Here is a 23,719-nt window from a genome sequence, read left to right on the forward strand (position 1 = left end):
CTCCACTCACTGCCCAGCTGACAACCAAAATATCTCCCAACATGGCCACATGTCCCCTGGGGGAGGAAGAGTGCAACCTCGCTCCTGGTTGAGAACCACTCTCTAGTTCTACCTCCAGCTCCCTCCCCTTCTGAGGTGCCCTCACTTTTCCAAGTGGCTCAGCTGGACAAGATCCAAGACAACTCCATGTCAACTTCCCCACCCCCCATATCTGATCTATGAAAAAACTTCCATCCCAACTAATTCTAGGCATGAAATACTTCCTAAACGGCATCCCTCCACTCCGCTGCCATGGTCTGTTTCATAATGATTTCTCAGATTCAAACACTGGAGCACAGTGTTCCCCAAACCTCCACGGTCTCCTTAAATTCCCATGCCATGGACTTGAAGTCTCTTACCCAAGAAATCCTCTCTAATAATTCTTTTCAAAAATTCTCCTGACCATTTTATGCCTTTGAAGTGAAATTAAGATGTAAACATCTTTGTGAATTTTGCCTATAATCTAGTACTTCCTTTGGATCTTTTGATGGTTGGGCTGTATTTTATTTCAACATCCTGTTATCATGTACTGAGAGAACTTCTATTAAACAGCATGTATTATTCATTACCCTATTTTTTTCACTTGCCACCACAAACGTTTGTTGATACTCATTGTTTGTAAGTACATATTCCATTGCATTAATTTAAAACTTTCTTTTAAGTCACTTATTTTTAGTATCTTAAGTGTGATGTAAATGATAGAACTTTTATCTTTGATGATGTTAAGGATTGTTTGTCCTGACCAGAAATGTTGACTCTAAAATAAACTTTTAGCCTCTTGATGCAGATTACCAAATTTCCAGGAATGTCCTATCCATTTATACTCCCTCCACAGTGTGTAAGGGTGCTCTTCTTACAGTGCCCTTCCCAGAATTAAATCTTATTCTTGTTAATTTTTATTAATTTCATTGGAGACAAGTAGTATCAATTATTAATTTCTGCCCTGTGCTCTTATTATTTCAGTTTCCTTATTTCTTTTTGTTCTCTTTTTAACACTTTAAGAAAAAAACTCAATTAGCTACTTAATATTTCTCTTTTCTTTACTCATTAACGGAAGTTACACATTTTAACTAATGAAACCTGTGAAAAAATTTCCATAAGATTTAGACAAAATCATTTTATCCTTTCGTTCCTCCTAATTCTTTTGAGAATTTGATGACCCTCTACCTCCCCCACCAAAAATGGATAACATACAAGAAAAATTTGCACTCCATTTCATGGTCTTCAAGGACTCCCAAAGGCCACAGATCCATATCCCAGGATATGAACCCTTGCTCTGAGTACTGCTTTGGAGGCATCCCCCAATATTTGTATGCTATATTACATATTTAATTTTTTTAAATAAATTCGAGTATGTTTATTTAAGAGAATATTCTAAAATTTACATGTGGTTGGGCAGTCTCTAGAGAATATTCTGGATTCCTAATTTTGTGTTGCAATATGTAATATGTATACAGAATTTCTGAATTTTAATGCTTACAAAATTCAATTACAAAGTGCATCTTAGCACTTTTTTGTGAGTTACTTGTGTGAGATTAAAGTGGAAGCAATATTAATATTATCATAATCTTAAATTCTTTGCATATGTTGGTTAACTCTACATTTGATAAATAGTTTTAAATTTTAACAGCTTTGTCCATTTGTTGAGGTGTTTAATTATAATCGTAGTTCTACCCATTTATTTTTCTTTATATTTTTGCTAATATTTATACTATATATTATGTTTGTAACTCAACTCCTTCATCTATAAATGTAAGAATTTGGACCAGATCATTTCTAAGACCTCTGATTCTAATTCTGACTCTGTGTTACAAATTCACTATATCGCATTCATAATGTTTATTTTACTTCCCATTCTCACTTAGGTACAGTGTCCCATTTAATCATTTACTCTAGGATCCATTTCATCTCATACCTGATGAGAGTGATAATAAGTATTCCCAATTCCGTGATGGGGGGGTGAGATTTATAAAGGGACTCATTGAACTTTAGAGCTGGAAAGCACCTGGGATCCTTGAACTACCTATTAGAAATACTTTAGTCCAGCCCCCAGAAAGATTGATCCTCAGCTACCTTTGTTCTTAGTCCATGGCTCTTGCTATACAAACCATCTAGTACTTTAGCTGTTCCTCAGAAAACTTTCTGCACGGATGCAGACAAAAAGATAAATTGTTTTAGAATATCATGTTTATTTCATTTTTCATCTCAGTACTCTGCTACATCTGTGAATTTGGACACCAACAAGAAATGCTGGTTTGCAGGTGCACACTCAGTAACCAATAGCATAGCGAAACTTACATTGCTCCAGTGATTCCGAATGTATATCCCAAGAGTCACCAACCACATAGACAGCTGTTACCAGCTCCACAGGGAAGAAAATTACATTAACTATACAATGTCCTACAAAGTTCCTTCATTACTTCACTTACCACGAAGATGTTCAGTAGAGTCTTTTTTGTCAGTAGAACCATTTCCATCAGCATCATATAGTTTAAAATACCATTTTAATTTTTGCTCCATTTTTCCTCGTATAACTAGATTTATAGCAGCAATAAACTCTAAAAAGTCAATAAATCCATCCTATGGAAAGCAAGGTGGAAGAGGAAATCAATATCTAAGAAAAACAATTGTTTTTTATTTGAGAAGTCATGGTTCATGAGCAGGACCATTAGCACAAATTAATACAACCCACAAGATTTCAGCATAGAACTTTTCCTGGCACTTTGTTAAGCAAACAAACAAAAACATGGGTGATGTGTATAGAAATAAGTAACTTTAAATATATAGGTAAGTGTCTTTTTTAGAGAAAATATCTACTCCTTATGTCAAAAAAAAGGAAAAAGTTCTGAAATGCCATGAGGGAAGGCTGTGTCCTCACCACCAGGCATCCTACAAAGGCTGTCTTCTCCTGAATATCTTCAGGTTTTGTCATCTACCCAGGAGAAGATGAGGTACCAGTTTCTAGTAGAAAGGAATTACCAAGGAGCTAAATTCTGTACTCCTTTTTAGAGAGCCCGGTTGATCTTTTTGGAATGCTAAACTCCACGATTCCTTTTAAGTACATCATTTTCAGTATGAATCAAAATTTTTGAGCCTCTTTTCTGTAAAGGTTTTGCCATATTTAGTCAATCTTAGAAGACTGTTTTCTTTAAATTTTTTTATTATTATGTTAATCACCACACACTACATCATTAGTTTTTGATGTAGTGTTCCATGAGTCATTGTTTGTGCATAACACCCAGTGCTCCACGCAGAACGTGCCCTCTTTAATACCCATCACCAGGCTAACCCATCCCCCCACCCCCTCCCCTCTAGAACCCTCAGTTTGTTTTTCAGAGTCCATCGTCTTTCATGGTTCGTCTCCCCCTCCAATTTACTCCCCTTCATTCTTCCCCTCCTGCTATCTTCTTCTTCTTTTTTTTTCTTAACATATATTGCATTATTTGTTTCAGGGGTACAGATCTGTGATTCAACAGTCTTGCACAATTCACAGCGCTCACCATAGCACATACCCTCCCCAATGTCTATCACCCAGCCACCCCATCCCTCCCACCCCCCACCACTCCAGCAATCCTCAGTTTGTTTCCTGAGATTAAGAATTCCTCATATCAGTGAGGTCATATGATACATGTCTTTTTCTGATTGACATATTTCACTCAGCATAACACCCTCCAGTTCCATCCACATCATTGCCAATGGCAAGCTCTCTGATGGCTGCATAATATTCCATTGTGTATATATACCACATCTTCTTTATCCATTCATCTGTCGATGGACATCTTGGCTCTTTCCACAGTTTGGCTATTGTGGACATTGCTGCTATAAACATTGGAGTGCACGTACCCCTTCGGATCCCTACATTTGTATCTTTGGGGTAAATACCCAGTAGTGCAATTGCTGGATCATATGGTAGCTCTATTTTCAACTTTTTGAGGAACCTCCATACCGTATTCCAGAGTGGCTGCACCAGCTTGCATTCCCACCAACACTGTAGGAGGGTTCCCCTTTCTCCGCATCCCCGCCAACATCTGTCATTTCCTGATGTTAATTTTAGCCAATCTGACTGGTGTGAAGTGGTATCTCATTGAGGTTTTGATTTGGATTTCCCTGATGCCGAGTGATGTTGAGCACTTTTTCATGTGTTTGTTGGCCATTTGGATGTCTTCTTTGGAAAAATGTCTGTTCCTGTCTTCTGCCCATTTCTTGATTGGATTATTTGTTCTTTGGGTGTTGAGTTTGATAAGTTCTTTATAGATTTTGGATACTAGCCCTTTATCTGATATGTCATTTGCAAATATTTTCTCCCATTCTGTCAGTTGTCTTTTGGTTTTGTTCACTGTTTCCTTTGCTGTGCAAAAGCTTTTTATCTTGATGAAATCCCAATATTTCATTTTTGCCCTTGCTTCCCTTGCCTTTGGCGATGTTTCTAGGAAGAAGTTGCTGCGGCTGAGGTCGAAGAGTTGCTGCCTGTGTTCTCCTTTAGGATTTTGATGGACTCCTGTCTCACATTTAGGTCTTTCAACCATTTGGAGTCTATTTTTGTGGGTGGTGTAAGGAAACGGTCCAGTTTCATTCTTCTGCATGTGGCTGTCCAATTTTCCCAACACCATTTGTTGAAGAGACTGTCTTTTTGCCATTGGACATTCTTTCCTGCTTTGTCAAAGATGAGTTGACCATAGAGTTGAGGGTCCATTTCTGGGCTCGCTAGTCTGTTCCTTTGATCTATGTGTCTGTTTTTGTGTCAGTACCATACTGTCTTGATGATGACAGCTTTGTAATAGAGCTGGAAGTCTGGAATTGTGATGCCGCCAGCTTTGCTTTTCTTTTTCAACATTTCTCTGGCTATTTGGGGTCTTTTCTGGTTCCATACAAATTTTAGGATTATTTGTTCCATTTCTTTGAAAAAAGTGGACGGATTTTGGTGGGGATTGCATTGAATGTGTAGATTGCTCTACGTAGCATTATAGAAAAGACTGTTCAAGGCTCTCAAGCTTAGGCAGTTCCCCTCATCCTGTTTTAAACTGGTAAAACACTCCCAGTTGGAACAGAAATAGTGGGTATCATTCTTAAGACTCATACCCTTCAAACCTTGCTCAGCTAAATGCTCAACCATCTTAAGAAAGGTGACCAGCTCTAGGGAGGTGTGTGCAACCCACTCTCTGCTATGTTCCCGTGGGAGTTCAGATGCCAATGGTAGCATATTCAGCCCAAGAAAACATGCTGTCAGCTGCATTGTCCTTGGAACTTTGGAATGTAGAGTCCTAGTTACAAAACAAGATGTGACATAAAGTACTCCCTTTCCCTTGGATATAAAGGGCTTGAGAATTATCGGCCTGTAAAATAGTATGTGTTTGCTTTGAGGCTCAAGCTTTTGTGTCTAGCCTATAAGAAAAGCAAACGAAAAATCACCAGTAGTTCTGGATGTGAAGCAAAGCCTGCTTGCTGGTTAACAGCTTTTTGTTTTATTTTACTTTGCTTGTTTTGTATGGTAGACTACTACAATATCTTGGCTATTAAAAGCCAATGTGCTAATAACTATAGCATTGTCTTCAAAATGTATTATTTTTTTAAAATTCTCTATAATATATAATAAAAATATCATAAAATATTTTAAAATTTTACTACATGTATTAGATTTTTACATTTTACAGCTTAGATATCTTCACCCTATCAATAACTTTAATACTTCTTATAAGCGATAAGACTTCAACTAACAGTTTTGGAATCTGGTTGAATGAATCTCCTGAAGGAAATTTACTCAAGTCTACAAAACATAGCTGGTTTTACCTTTTCTCCATCAGCCTTTCTTACTGCTCGTTACCACTTCTCCATATTAATCCCTAGCCTACTATGGCTGAGAAAGGGAGATACGTTATCATAGAGTGGAAATGTATTTAAGATGACATCAAGATATCTTCCGATTTGGCAGGACATGACCATTATTTTTCGGTGACGAGACCAGCGGGTGCAGAGGATAGAAGTTGGGTAGACAGTATACAGTCAGGGCACACTGGCTCCCACGTCTTCCTCCTGCGTCTCTTAGGGCTAACCAATCAATACAACTGTTTCCTGGGTAGTTCTTATGCGTGTTTGCCCAAAGGTTACAGAAGAATCCTCCCTGAGAAGGCTGAGTTGGCTTGCTATAAAGTTTCCATAAAAACCTTTATTTTGTGAGGGATGTTGACTTTAGAACATTTGGTATTTTATGATTAGGCACAGTGGGGAGGTGGCCCTAACTCCTTCCAAACCAGACTGTGGAAACTCTGAGCAAACTATATCAGGAGATGAGCACAAATATTTTCATTGTATGGCTTTAAAATGGACAATCCTGTTAATCTACAACCAAAGTTCATGGTGGGTAAGGAAGGAAGCCTTTTCTACTTACACAAGCGCAGCCTTTGGCAAAATCTCCTGCAAGCAAAACATTTTCTGTCTTCATTTTAGCATTCCGTTATGTAATTAGACAAATTCTTAGCAATCTACAGCCAACACTTCTTTCCAATTATCTTTCTGGTAAGATTTGTAGAAATTTGCATCAGTGAGACAACTCTGGTGAATGTGATTTAATGGCTTGTGTTAGTGTTGGAGAGAGTTTTGGGTGATGCCTATTCTGTAAACCAGAAGATAAGGTAATTATTGCCTTTGGTTAACCTCTAGTTTTCAAGCCCAGGATGGGGAGGTGGATAAGAACGACAGAGAAGGTGAGATGTTCCTGCAAATGTGACTAGGAAGAATGCAATAAAGGATGTTGAAAGACTTTTCTTTGAGGCTATCCAAGGGAACACTGTTAAGTTCACATTGTTGTATTTGAGCCACCAGAGTCCTTGTGGCACATAGAACTGACTGGAGATGTCTGATACCGATTGGCCTTGTGCCAGAGTAGGGTTCATAAACTCCCTGCATCAAAATCACAAGGGGACAAAGAAATATGCAGACTCCTAGAGCCTGACCCCCAAAGAACACCATCAAAACTACTTGGGTTGGGGCCCAAGAGTCTGCATTTTAAAATGCTCCCCAGGGAAGTCTGATGTATCTGAAGATTTGGGAACCACAGACCTAAGCTGTTTTTCTTATAGATGTCTTTTTTTGTAGGCAATGTTATCATCTAGGTATCTGTCTAAGTGGCTGTGCTAATTGTGACTTATTCTCACTTGAATTTAAATAACCTTATTAAGACTAATTAGAAAAAAATATGACCCACATGGTTCAGTCTCAGAATGACACAGGCATACAAATCCAGCCCAGCAATCAAAAATTAATTTCAAAATAACAGCAAGTCTTTACTTTCATTTCTGGAACAAACACAAGTTGTGAGAAATGTATGGATTTCTTCACAACACCCCCTTCCTCTCCCATCTGCTCCCGCACATATGTCCTGCTGCTCAATCTTCAGCAATCTCCACTGCCCGGTGCCTTCACAGCCAGCCTGAGCATGAGAACACTTCCGCCTTTCACTCTCCCAATGTGTCTCATAATTCTGCATCAAAATCCTAAAACATTAGCTTGGCAATGGCAGGATCCTCCTTTGAGTTTGAGGGCAGGGAGGAAATTGGGCGCACACAAAGCCATTCTCATGAGCCTCAGAGAAGGAGAGTTTGGGAGCATGTGTACAAAAATCATTTGAATCCCAACATGTTTATAGATGTATACATTATGTTCTTAGGGTGGAGTGGGCTAAAGGGAAGAGTTAAACAGGGCCAAGATATGGAAGCATGACAGTTTCTCGGGCTCCAAAAGGAGTTTGGTCCATTAACACATTATGAATCATTTTGTAGAGGGGGGTGAAAACAAGAGAGAGAAAAAATATATGGAGACTTTAAATCCAAGCTTTCTCGTGGTTTCTAAAATGTATGGGAACTATAAGGCATACTTTTTACATCTATAAAGAAAGTATAAAAAGGTAAAAAATATATGACTTTTTGTTCTTTCTACCATTAAAGAGATGAAATTTTAGAAGTCTAATACATTAAAAATAAGGAAAACAAAATCTACTCTGTTCTATTCAGCAGAAAATCCACAGGTGGAATTATGTGGTCACCAGGCAAGGTTCACAACATGCCATAAATTACAGGTGCTTTCAGGATATGATCAATTTGAAATGCAGATAGAAAGTTAAATTATAAAACTTATATGCATATGAAACAATTATTTTATTATTTATTACTAAGTATAAAAGCTATAAAATATATTGTATATATATTTCAAGCACTGTGCTAGTCACTTTCCAAGCATTATCTCTAATTCTAACAGCAACCTGACAGGCAGCCTTATTATTCTTAGCTTACAGAGGAGAAAATGGATTTTCAGAGAGCCTAATAGACGACTTAAATAACAAAGTTAGGACATAGGTGGATCCAGGATTTAAATACAGTCAGCCTTACTCTAAGGCTTTTGTTCTTTGTACCACCCAGTATTTATTGCCCTCAAAACGCATTACAGCCGAATTCTTCTGGAAGAGGTGTCCGTCCATACAGATGGGACACATTCAGTGCAGCGTGTTGTTCTGGATTCACATGTGTAGACTATTTGGCAATACAGTCATATAAAGTAAGGTGACCCAATGTCTGAAGATACTGCACCTTGGTACCTGTGCTTCCTTCATACCCGGTGCTGCCCAAGGGACAGCTGGCCTGTGTGATCTGAGCTGCTTTGTCTCAGGGACACTGTGAGCCCAGAGAACTCTTGGGGCCACCACTTCCAGACCTCCCTCACCTGGCTTGCAAAACCATCTGGCTCAGCAGCACAAAAAGTGATCTCTCTCCTCTTGCCTCTCCTGCTTTTTGCTATCTTTGATGAACACTTCTGTCTATTTTGGAATCTTTAGCCCCCTCACCCTACCCAAGGATTTAGCCTCCAGCACCCCAGAGACAATAGCCCTCCTGGCCTATGTTTCCCTGGAAATTTCCCCACCTGCCCCTCCAGGACCAGAAGCCCACACACTGGTGTAGCTAACCCTGTTGTGTCTTCACCTCTGCTCTTGGCTAGGACTCTACAGTGTCCCTTTGCTGTGCAGCTGGTGCTTGCTTTGGCTCAGCATTTCCCCCTCTTCAGGGCCTCACACCTGCATTGCAGCCCTGACTAACCCATCCATTCTCCCCACTTGGTAAAATACCCAGGTAAGATATCACCATAGATATCATCTGATATGCCAATGTGGTCCTGCCATCACTCTCCTCGAGAAACAGATATTGAAATGTCATCTCAATATATTTTGAGACATCTGCTTTGGAGTTTTGTCCCAGGGATGGAGACACAAATTTATAATCTCGGTAATGTCCTTGGGGGAACTTGGCTTCATTTCAGGGATTCAAATTGTAGAATTTCAGTTCTAGAAACAGTCCTTCATTTTGCAAATAATAGTAAAAATAACAATCATAATAACCATAATGACAATGACAACTATTTTTTTTTTAAGGAGATAGAAGTCTATTGAATACACTGCAAAGGAGCAGGGGGGCGGGACAATAAGGGAGAGGCTGTCTGCTATGAGGCAATGACGGGGGGCTGTATTTAAAGAGGGAAGGTGAGAAGGTCTGGGAACAGATGGAATTTTCCTTTTTTGGTACCTGTGTCCTGGTGTATGTAACCCATTTATTAGCTACGACTTATGGATATTTTGAGGTGGGTCCCACCTAATGGGCCTGTTTGTATCCAGCCAGGGGGTTGGGGATCACTGTGGGCCCTTCTACCTTACTCAGGTTTCCATTGTCCAAGTAGATTGGATACAAGGGGCCTCTACATTCCCCACTGACAGATCGACAAGGACAAATCTTTGGCATTTGAGTGGAGGTCTTGTCTTCAGTAGCTGCTTCATGTTGAATGAAGGGTGTAGAGATGCCCCTACCTATGGGTCAACATTGGCCAGTTGGGAATTTAATAGAGGTCATGGAAGACTGAGGCAGCTGGGTCTAGAGTTGCTAATATACGGGCGTTTCCTTGAGCAGAGAGGATCATCCACCAGCTTCAAGTTATGGCAGTGAGGGAGTCTCGACACCAGGTGGGGAGACACCAGTGTCTTGAGTCTTGAGTGCTGCTGGTGAGAAGATTTGTAGATGTCAGGCTTAAAGCATCCTTGGATGGAGTGGGAACAGGCAGCAGGACTCAGATGGGTTTTTCTGGTTTATAATTCACATGTCTCTGCTGATCCTTTTGAATGGCCCTTACAGCCATATGCACAAAGATCATCTATACGTGAGTTTTGTAGCAGTTTCTCCAAAACTGACCTCAAGTTGCCCAGCATCAGTTTCTAGGGCTTCTCTTCCAGGAAGCCTCCTCAAACGAGGACAATGACAACTATTGATGCTGATGTAAAAGTTGCTACACACACAGGCCAGGCATTGTGCTTTTCACACCTGAATTCAGTTAACCCAAAAAAGGCCCTAAATGGTATATGCCAATAAGCACAATGTCCTGGGGTCTAGTGACGCCAAGACCATAGGAACAGGATTGTTATTACAACTAGGGGTCAGACCCCATACGTTCTAGTGCACCCTCTCATTCAGGAAAACAAATAACCTGAATCCAACACAAATCTTCCAAACCCTCCCCCAGGGTAAAACTACCCCTTCTCACAGCATTAACGTTCTGCTACTTTTCACAGAATCGCTACCTGGGAAGAATTCACAAATTTCCACAGCCCCTCACCTGAAGACATTTCGATGTTTCCATTCTTTCACATGTGACACTTTCCAGTGGCATTTTACCAGCTGTGGCAAGTCAGCAGCAACACAGGAACTGAAATGTCTGCCTGGAAATGGTTGCTCAGATGGTCAGGGTAAGGAAACCGAGAGAGTTAGTATAAGCACATTGTATGATAGATCCATAATTGTCAGTGATATTTAATTTGCATTTTAGGAGCTGCAAAAAAAACTAGGTAACATAAGGACCCTTTCAATTTTGTCAAACATCTATGAATACTTTTTTAAAATAGTTTTGTGAATTTTTGAAATCTAAAAGTTATGTTCAGCATTTATGACCTAGCCCCATTTTCACCGACAGACACTTACATTAACAACAAACATAGTCTCCATCAGCCATGGAGTTTCTGGAATGTCCTGAAAAGAGACTCAGCTCTTTAAGATGAGAAATATACTGCTGGCTTGGTAGGTCAGTTCTATAACATGATCTTTACGCAGATCAAACACAGTTGTTCTTGACCACGACTGTACAGAATTCAAGTGTTCTGGGACAAAGGGTTTCTCACAGTACTTATCAAACAAGCTCACAGTTCTGAATAGGTTTCCTGGGTATCAATCAGGAAGCCCTGAGCATCTGTGCCCAGCATGTGCCCAGCTCGGTGGTGTCTGGACCACTGTGGATTAGAAGCCAGTCTCAGGTGCTCTGGGGGAAGGCAAGACAATTGTCTGAGTTGGGTCACTTCTGAATGGGCTAACTTTGGAAGAGCCACCTGCGACTATAGCAATGGCAGCCTTTTGCAAGAACTTCCTTAGGTAGCCAATGTGTCTCCTTAAGCAGTATTGTCACAGATAAAATAAAATCCAGTCTCACCCTAAGTCAGACAGCCTGTTGTCTCCTCAGAGTGTTATTTCCCATGGAAGAGCCTGGATCCTTGTCTTTACTGAATAAAAGAGGTAAACAGAGATGGACCAGATGGTGGAGCATATAGACCTGTATTACTTGCTTCAAGGCTGTTTCTCTACTATGATGTAACTAAAAGAACAGTCAGAGGAACTGCCTCCGAATTAATAGATTTGGACCCAGAGTCCCTTTTTTAAATGTATCCATGCTACGAAGCTCTTTGGTAGCAAAAATGGGCTTAGAGCCCAGCTTTCTAGCACTTTGACAGTGGTCTTCTTGGCATAACTGTGGTGTTCCTATCTGGATGCACAGTCAAACCACCTGGCAGTTTAAAACAAACAAAACATTGTTTTGATTCGGTGGGGCTAAGGTGGAGACCCAGCCAGGGGTCACTTTAATAACACCCCCAGGTGCTTCTAATATGGAGCCAGATTTGAGAACAACAATTCCAACAGATTTTGTTCAAATACACGAGTTACAACAGCTTACGTTTCAATGTATGTCAGCAGGCACAGTTGATGTTTTTAACGGGTAAAATTCTGTGAGAAGCTCAAGCAACATGTTGATAAGTGATGTTATACATGAAAATGTTTTGTAAATTACAAAGTGCTGACCAAAGATGAGGTGTTTTATTATCACCAACAAATGCTTCCTGAGAGCTTCTGAGTCGGTCGTTCAGAAGCAGTAGGCTCGGTCTTTCCCTTTAAGAGATTGCAGCCTTGTGGGCTAGAGTAGATGGTCATGTTTCCAGTAATGTGTCTTACGAAGAGCGGCAGTAATGGAGGTCACCCTGCAGGCCAGACAACCTGATACAGTGTCAGAAGCTGCAGGGCAGACAGGGGGTTAATGAGCGGCAGCAATTACGACACAAGTTAAAAGCCAGGTTGCCTGCTCCATTTTTCAAGGGTTCTCACACAGAGGGAAGCTAAGGAACCAACTAACCAGAGGTCACCTGTGAATTTCAAGTAGAGCCAGAGCTCCCGTGCAGCTATCCCGGGTTGAAAAGACCGTTGAAACTCAAAGATGATTCCCATTTACTTAATTTCATTCTGTGAATGGCAACCATTTGAAGGGGCCAATGTGCCCCCAAACAGCACAAATGACCATCTACAGCACTGGGGTCAGTTAAAGAAGAGAAATGGTGGGCAAGCAGCCTCTGCACCTGGAGGTACACCCTTTCAATCAGAAATCGAATTTGAGCTTGATAAAGAATAAAGTTAATCTTCACTGTTATCAGACCCGTGGGGGCTGAGATCAGAGTTAACTGCATTTTACAGATAAACGCACCATCCCTTGGTGGGCTATCGTGCACATTTTCCCAGTTTTCTCCTATGTTATTTCACATGAGCTCAGGGATAGTGTGGGCGGGCTAAGTCTTGTCTCGGTTTTAGAACTGACGACCCTGACACACAGAGGCTATCTGAGCCTTGTCCGAGATTACACACACAGTAAGGGTCAGAGCTGGGACAGGGGCCCGGCAGCCTCACCCCTCCTGTAGAGCCTCCACCGCCCTGGGGGTGGCCTGGGCTTCGTGGTACAGAGATTCACAGAAAGGCGCATTAAAAATAGCAAGGAAGCTAACATTGAAGCTAAGATTTGATTTGTGAACATATTTATAGGTAAACTAGCACATATATTGTAGTAATCATCTATTAGATCCCCCAGCTTGCTACTTACCCTCACTTCTCTTTCTGTAACAGTTATCACCCACGTTTCTAAGAAATCATTTGCCTTCCCTCCTTGATTCCCAGGATTTTCTGAGGAGGTGAATTTAAATACCCTGAAAACTTGCCCTGCTGTTTTGTTTTCTCCTAGCCTTTAAACGTCCCCTAGGGCTCACAACAGCTTTTCTGGCTTAAACCATCACTCCATTTATGGCTTGAGTTCAAACCCACAAGTTCAAAGAAACCATTTTCTCTCACTTGTAGACCTCAGAGTCTTACAAGGGGCAGAGCACTTTTGATCTCGGAGCTCCCAATGGCACTCTGTTTGGATAAAGCCCAGATGCCTAGATGTGGCCCAGAGTGCCATCCATTCACCTTCACGCCTATCAGAGAGAAAGAATGTCACCGGCAGCCAGAGGGCCGAGGGCTCACTTTCTGCTCTGAGATTCTCCAGGCAAGTCACTACGGGCTTCTCGGTGCTTGGCGTGCCTCATTGCTCAGCTGTGACGTAAGAACACACGCAGTGGCAACAATGCGCTGTCCGGACATGGCAGAGACACAGGTGAGACAGCCGACATGTTTGGTCGCCAGGGTTGCTCTAGCAGTGACCCTCTGCCCTGGTGAGTTCCCCACGTACCCTCCCCTCTCCTACCTGGGAGAGAGCTGTTCTCTTCACTGAAATTCTCAACTCCTCTGTTAAAGGTGGAACACCGTAGCAATTTACGGTGCAGCCCTTGGAGTCAGACCGCCAGCATTCCAATTCTGCTGTGTCGTTTCAGAAGAGTGACTAAACCTCTCTGTGCCTCAGTGTCCTCATTGGGAAAATGGGAATGTGAATGTGAAAAATGCGAATGTGAAAAATAGTAGCTACGTATATAATATTTCTGTGAGGAATCCAATGACCGTGAAGTGCTTAAAACAGTGACTGGTACAGAAGCATTCAGTAAGTGTTAGCATTTACGGGTAATAAGTCAAGTTCTTCCCTTCTTCTAGAGTCCCAAAATGCCTCAATTTCTCCAAAAGGCCTTGCCTAATTCTACATTTTATTTTTGTTTCATCTTTGGATCCCAATAAATGTACCTTGAATAGTGCAGTCCTGCTATAGTTTGTTATGCTGCCTTATTTTATGCTTTGGGCATTTAGTCACCACATAACTTTTATCCTCAACCAGATTCTAAACTCTCTGGGGGTATAGAAAGTCATGTCTACTACCTACCTACCTACTCACCCCCATCCTCACACCACTCCAAAATGTGGGTGTGCTTTTTCTACCATGCCTGTCCTGCTGGGATAGCACTGGAGAGTCTCCTGCCCCCCATCCAGCCTGCCTGTCTAGGGAGAAGCTGGTCCATCAATCACATCCCCGCACAGGGTTTAAAACCAGCCTAGAGTACCTGAGACCCATCTAGAATCTTGCAACTAAATAGTATGCTTTGCCCTCTTCAGTCTTCGATTCTTTACTACCTTTTATTACTTGAGGAGGCATTTACCATCCCACGAGATTCTAAACTCCTTTGAGGACAAGGAGGTGCTCAGTAAATATTTGCAAATGCAGTGGGATAATAATGGGGTGTATTGAGGATGTGACTCTTCTGCTAATCTCTTCTTTTTCTTTAGTTTATTTTTATTTATTTTTTACAAGATTTTATTTATTTGACAAAGAGAGACACAGCGAGAGAGGGGACACAAGCAGGAGGAGTGGGAGAGGGAGAAGCAGGCTTCCCGTAGAGCAGGGAGCCCAATGCGGGGCTCGATCCCAGGATCCTGGGATCATGACCTGAGCGGAAGGCAGATGCTTAACGACTGAGCCACCCAGACGCCGCTGCTAATCTCTTCTATCATCTAGCCCTCCCACAGTCAGTGAAGATTTTCGTTGCCTAAGAGTTAAGTCACTGTAGCAGAAAAGAGGAAATCAAGTTCATTCTTAGCTCCTGACTCTCAATAGTTTAAGCCATTTAGGATTCAGAGCATAAAATTTATGGCATAAACAAAAGATTGGAAAGAACACGTAATTAGAGCCAGTTTTCTCTAGTTTCTCCTGGGTTCTTCCAAACTAGATCAAGATTCCAGAGGCTGGATTCGGGAAAGAAGAGAGAATTACAAGACTCTGGGGAACGGGAATGGGGAAAGGGCACTGCTCTATGAGGTCCAAGCATGGCTGGAGGTCTGGGTGACAGGAAATATACCAGGTGGGTGTGGCGGATAGAAGAACAGAAGCACCCGTGGTTCACTCACTGGGCTTGGGAAGAAGGGCTGGATGGAGAATCTGGTCACACAGTCCTGAGCCAGCCGAGGAGGCTTCTGTGCCTAGGAGAATGAGGAAGCTCAGAAAGAACCTGACCCATGAGGCCCACCAGGCAGACAGGGGCCTTGCAAGTGGGGCAGGAGGTGAGGAGAGATGCAGTCTCAGCAAATACCAGTGTGAACAGCTGCCCCTCTGCCCCGGGTTAATACCGATTTCGATGCACCCATGGGCTTTACCTGCAGCCCTGGGAAGGGGGAGAACTCCTTGGTAAAATGGGGGCTCAAAATGTAAATTAACTCCATTATGGAAAACTAAAGTTACATTTCCTGAATGCCTGAGTGTGTGAGCTGAAATTCTTAAAAGCTATGGGGCAGAAAAGAAATTTTAGAATTTCCCTTGAGATAATCACTCTAATTGGGAACTAGGTTAGACTTTGGAAGACATAGTGGCCCTCCTTGGGATAAATATGAAAAGAAAAGGGAGGGAAGGAGAGAGAGGAATGGAAAGGAGAAAAAAGTGCAAATATGAGTGAGGATACTCCTTTTGTCACTATTTTATTCAATCACTCAGTAAATATTTGTTCAACACCTATTTAATGCCGCCATGGTAGGTTCCTGGTCTGGGGAAGCATGCAGGATCTGAAGGGGATGATTAATGTGTTTTTATCGTTCATGTTTTGCACTGTTGTTTCACAAGGATGAATTCACGCACCACTTGCACTTAAAAAGAGAGAGGAGAGGTGCAGAGCAAATGGCAGATCTCGTGTGAAGAAAGTAGGGCAGCCAGAGTGCAAAGGTACAGGATGCACAGCAGTGCTGGGCGCTTCTCTCATGGCTGGATCTCAGCACAGCCCAAGTTAGTTCAATTTTGTCTGTATGCATAGAGCCCAGAGTGTAGGTTCATGCCTTGGATGGGAGGCAGTTTCCCAGGAACTGGGCATTTTGCATCCATCTCCAGGTGAAGCCCACGGATGCTGAGGCAAGAACAGTGCCTTGTAGGAGCCAAGAGCCAGCAACATCATCACTTTCACAGTGTTTCTTGTTTGTGGAATATCTGTGCTGGCCCAGACCCAGCTGGAATGCTCCCCAGCCTCTCATCCACTTAGGGAGTGGGGCACCGTCCCCAGCAAATCAATGGCGCAAATGGTAGGGTGGGGGAGGGGAGGGTTAGGGGACTATTAAAGTCAAGGTGACACTGTCAGTGCCGGGAGCCCATCTAACTTCAAGTCCTGCCGTCTTACCCTGTGCGGGTTTAACACAGACCACAAGAGCCACACACTTACACCGTGTCGTACTTTTTAATTAATTAAATGAAAAGGTGTATAATGTAAAACTTTGAACTTTCTGGTTATTTTTTCTAGCCTTTATTTACATCTTTGTCATGATGGTTATTCTACTGATGTTTTAGACATTCACACATAAATTAGACATTTAGACATTAGACATTTAGACATTTTAGACCTATCAATTCTAGACATTATCTGTTTAATTTCCTGTTATAGCAAATGACAAGTATTTAGTTCTATGACCCCATATATATCCAAGTAGCGTCCTCGCACCTACTCTATCTGCTGGTGCGAGCTGATTGTTAAATTTTCAGGAAGTTTGCAGACCAACTATTAAATGGTTGGTAGGTTGAAATTGGCCATGGTGGGAGTATTTACACCATGGAAATCAGCATAGGTTACCAGGGCTTCCCCCACCCCCCCAGAGAACTAGTTATTAAACATTTCTGAGCACACCATAGTTCTTCCTCCATATTCACAATTGTAGTCAAGAATTTAATTTTAATGACTAGTACATTTTGTTCTCCGTATAGCCCGTTGGTGTACCAAAATTATGGACTTCCTTATTTTACATGGAGTTAATAACTGCCTCATCATTATCAGGCTGACACCTCCTGAAACTAATGGACAATCCAAGAAAAGTGTGACAACCAGTAATTATGCACTTACAAAGTATTTTTTGCCAAGGAAATGAATCTGAATCTATTCAAGTTTCTATGGATATGAAGAATAGACAGCTTGATAGCACTAGAAAGCTAGATAGCACAAGAAAGCAATCAACTAAATCCAAAATGCAAAACATTCTACAGAACCAATGACTCACTTTCTCCAGCAAATGAATGGCATAAATGGGGGGTGGGGGAAAGGAGATGGTTAGGGGACTATTACAGAAAAAAAACAGACTTAAGAGTCATAGCCACCAATTTCCACCTATGGACCTTGTTTGGATGCAAACTCAAATCAAGGAACGATAAAAAATATGCTTAAGAGATACACGCATCCTTATGTTTATAACAACATTATTTACAATAGCCAAGATATGGAAGCAAGAGTGTCCATTGATTGATGAATGGATAAAGATGTGATATATATATATAATTTTTTTCCTTCTTAGATTTTAGGATCTTTTTATCTCTCTTTAAAAAAATTTCTCCATGTGCACTGTAGGTTGATGTTCTACTTATTGTGCTGGGCCCTTGTGAAACATGTGTCTAATAGGTCTGGGAAATTTTTCTGCTTTGTTTTGTTATAACTACATTTTCTCTGGGCTCTTTTCCTGTGACTCTTATTCATTGGATATTAGACCCATTAATCCTAATTTAAAGATCTTATTTGAAGAAATGCTATTTGGAATGAAACAGGAAGGAAGTCAGGAAAGGTTGAAGGAGCTAATCTGACCCAGCTGAAGAAGGGTGTAAAAGAAGTTTGGATGGAAGTGTCCTAGACACTCCCGAAACCAATGGTTTGACAAAGCCACCAGGGAATCCTTGAGTCAAAGCCTGCTGACAAAGGAATCCTGTGTCTTAGAAATGGGTTAGCCTTATTATTTCTGCCTCACTCAATCATTGGTGGTAATCTAAAACCAAGCATGGACTCAATGCATGCAGTGAAGGATTTCAAAGCAATGCACCTGGGGTCCTGGTCAATTACCTTCCGGTTAGATCTGAGGTGCCAATGTCATGGCCGCTACTGTAAAGTAGGTTCTATTATCACTGCGATGTTGAATGCGTTAGTCTATGTACCGTCCCTAGAACACCATCAGACACATTTCAAGCATTAACTATGGTTAATTAACTACCGTTGAGGAGTGACAAGGAGATGCCTGCAAGGGTGTGTGATTAGCCACAGGAATTGTTACAAACCTTATGCTCTAAACTTTAGGATCTATTTATTTCTACTTGAAGCATGATTCCAACAGGTTTAGTTAACTGGAGTACATAACAAAACCAGGTTAGAAATGACAGTGTAAAAAGAGATTGGAAGCTCATTATTATCAGAACAATCAGAAAGCTGGGAAAGGTGTGTCCGACAGCAGGGAAAGAGAAAAACAACAAAAGGCAAACACAACAAAAGCATATATTTTCATGATTTTCGGCATCAGGAAATTTAGCCCCAGCAACTTCAATAGGCATGGGTGCTTGGTGGTATTTCAAAAATGTAACAACCAATGTTCATGATAATGACTCTGATATCAAAAAACGTTTCACCAGCACTTTGAGGAGTCAGGAAAAGTATGAAATGCATTTTAGAATGATTTCCATCCAGAATAGTTAAAACCGTAGAGAAGCTCCACAGAAAGAGTAAATCCTCCAGGATTCTGGACAGCTGATAGTTTTATCAATCTAATTAAATATATGGCTTTTTTTGTTTTCCTGTGCATAACTGCATATCATTTCACTTGATAACGAACAATCCTCACTCTTCTCATTTTACAACCTGATTCTATATCGAGATCCCCCACACTTTGTGTGGCATCCGTCATCACCGCCTAGATTCACTTGCTCACTAAGCAAACACAAAATCTCTACGGTAAATCACGAACACCAGCAGAACTTGCGAGTCATTTAAATTAAGTTCCTGGGGCGCCTGGGTGGCTCCGTTGTTAAGCATCTGCCTTCGGCTCAGGTCGTGGTCTCAGGGTCCTGAGACCGAGCCCCCGAGTCGGGCTCCCTGCTCGGCGGGAGGCCTGCTCCCTCCCTCTCCCACTCCCCCTGCCTGTGTTCCCTCTCTGCTGTGTCTCTCTGTCAAATAAATACGTAAAAATAAAAAAAAAAAGAACAACAACCACAAAAAACTTAAGCTCCTGAGGTGGGCTTGGCCAACCCCGGGCTGTCACGGAGAGGCCATTCCAATGGCGCATGCGCAGACTGCCTGGCTGACCACTGCCCCTGCCTCATTTTGACAGCACTTCTTGTTTCTACCCAGCGCTCCCTTTCCCGCGTTCCTGTTCTCACCCGGGAACCACCGACACGCAGTGCTTCCACAAACACTGGGCTAACAACAAAATCTCTGGCCTGGGATAGGTCACCAGCTACTTGGAAGAATAATTGAGAAACCCTGACAACAGGTCATCTTCTAACCTCCCAGCAGGACTGCCGGAGCCTGAGAAGCTGCCTTCTAGAACCACAGACCTCCGCTGTGAACGAGGCGGCTTTCAGCGGGCACAGTGGGATAGCAGCCGCCACACGAAGAGCAAAACATGTAGGATGGCGGAGAGAAGGAGCTGACACACACACACATAGGCAGAGACACACAGACCACATGCCAACATGAACACAGTTCCCTGTCTGGGTCACTTCGGGCTGTTGTAACAAAAATACCATAGACTGGGTGGTTTAAAGCACTCAGAAATTTATTTCTCACAGTTCTCTAAGCGAGGAAATCCACGATCAAGGCTCAGGCTGGTTCCCGGTCTAGTGAGAGCCCACTTACTGGTTCATAGACAGCCAGTCTTCTATGTCACTCTGGGGTCTCTTTATAAGGTCACTAAGCCCATTCGTGAAGGCTCTGCCCTCATGACCTAATCACCTCCCAAAGACCTCCAAATTCTATCATATTGGTGATGCGGGAGGGAGGGGGGTTCGATTTCAACATATGAATTTGGGCGTGCGACGAATAAAAAAGGAAAGCTCATTTAGAATGGAGTCAGGATGCCAGCAGGGGGCGCTCTCAGGCCCTACCACTTCTAGTCAATTGCAGACCCACCCGGAAGAGACTGGATCTTGCCTGCGGATACTTTACTAGCCCAGCAGCAGGAAAAGAAGCGCCCCACCCCCACTCCGCAGCCGTCCAGCCCATGAGATACCGTCACAATTCAGACAATGAAAAGCCGTTATACTTCAAACTCCCAGTTTACTCCAACCGACTTTTTGTTTATAAAAGTCTTCCCAATCGCACCCTTTCCTCTGTACAAGAGTGTTCCTCTCCTTTGTTCTGCAGACATGCCTGTGGTTCTGCCATAGCTTGGTTGTCCAAAATTGCAATTCTCTACTATTTCCAAATAATCCCATTTTTGCTGGTAAAAATAACTGGCAGTTTTACTTTTAAGGTTAACAGGGGGGACACAAGCATTCAGCTTATAGCCTATCTAGAACATAGTTCAACGTTAAGAACAAAAGCAGAATCTGTCTCATTTTCCCACTGATTTGTAATCTCCTTGGGGGCAGAACTGTTGTTTGTTTGCATCTACACTAAGTAAAATTTATGAGGAGGGAGACCCTGTCATGCTAAGCAGGGAGTACATCATTCATGCTTGATAACAAAGAACATGTCCTTCCTATGCTTCAGAGTCTCTTATTAAGGGTTTGTCTCCCTCTCTGGTTTCATCTTGTTTTATTCTTTCCAGGTTTTTCGTTTTGTTTTGTTTTTACTAACCAGAATCATGCTGTATGTATTGTTCTTTGATGTGCTTGTTGGAGATGTTCTCAGCCTAGCACACTCCTTTTATCCATTCTATATTCCACAGAAATAGATGTTTGGGCTGCTTCATTCTGCTGTTATAATTATGCCCACTTATGTGCACAAACTTGAGCACAGGGGGTGGAATTTGAGGGGAAGAGTGTCAATTTGAGCCCTTGGCAATCTGAGGTGAAGGCGTGTTGACTTGGCATTGAGCAGGTGGCAGGCCATGCATGCTGACTCAGGCAGGAGGGCGGCTGGACAGTGAATTTGGGACTCACAGGCTGATGGCATCGTGTGCAACAGGGATGTGGCTGGTTTTGCTTTTAATTTTTGTTTTTCTGGGAAACTCGATCTCTCCCTCTATTCTAAATGAAAGCCTTGCTGGATAGAGTATTCTTGGCTGTAGATTTTTTCCTTTTAGCGGTTGGAATTTATCATTCTGCTCCCTTCTGGCCTGCAGAGTTGCTGCTGAAAAACCCATTGATAGCCGTATGGGGTTTCCCTTGTATGTACCTGCTTTCCTTTCTCTTGCTGCTTTTAAAATTCTCTCTTTATCACTACTTTTGGCCATCTTATTTACTTTGTGTCTTGGCACAGACCTCTTTGGTTGGGGACTCTCTGTGCCTCCTGGATCTGGATTTCTCTTTCCTTCCCCAGATTCAGGAAGTTTTCCGCTATTATTTCTTCAGACAAATCTTCTGCCCCCTTTTCTTGCTCTTCTCCTTCTGGGATCCCTATCATGCGACTGTTAAGCTTGACAGTGTTGCTGAGTTCCCTGGGTCTATTCTCATTTTGCATATTTTCCCCCCTCTCATCTGCTTGGCTTGATTACTTTCCATGACTCTGTCCTCCAGGTGGCTGATCCTTTCTTCTACTTCCTCTTACTTGCTATTTATTCCAGATGGGTTGCTGAAGGGGAGATGAGGGAGAGGGAATGGGGTAACTGGGTGGTGGGCATGAAGAAGGGCACATGATGGAATGAGCACTGGGTGTTGTATGTAACTGATGAATCACTGAACTCCACCTCTGAAACTAATACACTACATGTTAATTAATTGACCTTACATTTAAAAAAAAAGGAAACCCCCAAAACAAACAAAAAACAAAACAAAAAAAAACAAAAAAAAACAAAGAACATGTCCTAAAAGAAATCTGTTCCCAACATTATTACTAGAACCAAAATAGCTGTTAATTTAGCACAGGTTTCATTTTCCCCAGTTCCTGGCCATTACCTCCTTTTAAGTCATCTGCTGTTTTGGTTTGTTGTTGTTTTGTTTTTGTTTTGATTTGGAAAAGAGCTCAAAGGGCTGTGCTAGACTCCATACATCCCAATGGACAGCCAATTGTTTTAATTGTATTGAATTATCACTTCTTTCTCATCTAGTCTCACACACAACCTTCTAAAGTCATCTATTTTTCAATGAGCAATATTTCCCCTTTCCCTTTCATTCTAGATGGCATCAGCCCATTTTGAAATATACAGGTAAAAAAATAACTGAAAGGCACAAGGAAAATTAGGCAGGAAGAATTTGAGCCTGCTAGGTCAGATTGTTACTTTTTTGGCTTATTTTTTTCTATACCCAATTTTTTTCCCCTCATCTTTGTATTTTTACAAGTCTTGAAAATTAAATGTGCAGCAACTCCTCAGGAATGAGTAAATTCAAGACAATAGTTGAGTCACAATCTTTAGAAACTAAAATTTATCTGAATTTAAAGCTAAATTGTTTTGTTTTTTTCCCCCAAGTAAATTGGTCAGATATGAAAAAGTATTCCAGCAGTCCAGCTTCTGGGTACAAACAACATGTTGGCGAATTTGTATTGATTTTACCTGCCAATCTAGATGCAATCACACTTTTTAAAGCAGATTCCTGTAATTTGCTTTTCTATAAAATGTCACCAACGCATTAAATACTTTGAAAACAGTCTTTGTAAATCAATCTGCACTTATTAGATTTATTTAAACGATAGCATTAGAATTCCATGCCGAGATTTAATTTGGTGTTAAAATAACTCCCTACATGCAGAACATTTCCAAGGGCGGAGAGGCTAGTTCCCAATTACTTTCATGCCGTCAGTGCTAAATGTGTTTAATGACTCACTCACCAACAAGCTGTGGGTTCTCGGAAGAGCTCCCTGTTCGGTGAGATGCACACATTTTACCTCGGGCTATTTCGAATTTTCAAAAAGAGGACAATGCAGAACCATAGCCAAATAAAAAGTAAAGGTCTTACCTTGTTCGTGTCAAAGGTATTATAGACTTGATCAACATGTTGGTTGGCCTTTGAATTCAGACCCTGCAGACCCAAGAGTGTCTTAAATTCATGCAGTGTTTGCAGGTCGGATGGATATTCCCTCATAAATTTTCTGTACCACACATAGGTCTCTTTAGCAGGAACTGCTGTCTGACCACCAGCTATGGATTTGCTATTTCCCATTGTGATTCACGGTCTTCAGCTTTTTCTCAGGTTGTTTTCATGTAAGGTTCCTACCGATTTAGTTCCTCACTCTTCACTAAAACTGGAGGCTAACATATGCCTTTAGAGAGTT

The 23,719-nt window shown here is 41.8% G+C and overlaps 1 protein-coding gene across 1 annotated transcript in view; it reads right to left on the reverse strand.

Moving 5' to 3' along the window:
• GUCA1C (guanylate cyclase activator 1C) overlaps positions 1 to 23,607 on the reverse strand; it is a 34,235-nt gene extending 10,628 nt beyond the window's left edge. The window contains 3 exon segments of the mRNA XM_088022886.1: positions 1,234 to 1,247; positions 2,472 to 2,619; positions 23,404 to 23,607. Of these exon segments, the coding sequence (XP_087879012.1) occupies positions 1,234 to 1,247; positions 2,472 to 2,619; positions 23,404 to 23,607 (366 nt within the window).
• Between the last annotated feature and the right edge of the window lie 112 nt (positions 23,608 to 23,719).

Source organism: Eumetopias jubatus, unplaced genomic scaffold (assembly GCF_037043125.1).
Source record: "Eumetopias jubatus isolate StellerSeaLion01/CBP00866 unplaced genomic scaffold, mEumJub1_p1.0 scaffold_1, whole genome shotgun sequence".
Classification (NCBI taxonomy): domain Eukaryota; kingdom Metazoa; phylum Chordata; class Mammalia; order Carnivora; family Otariidae; genus Eumetopias; species Eumetopias jubatus.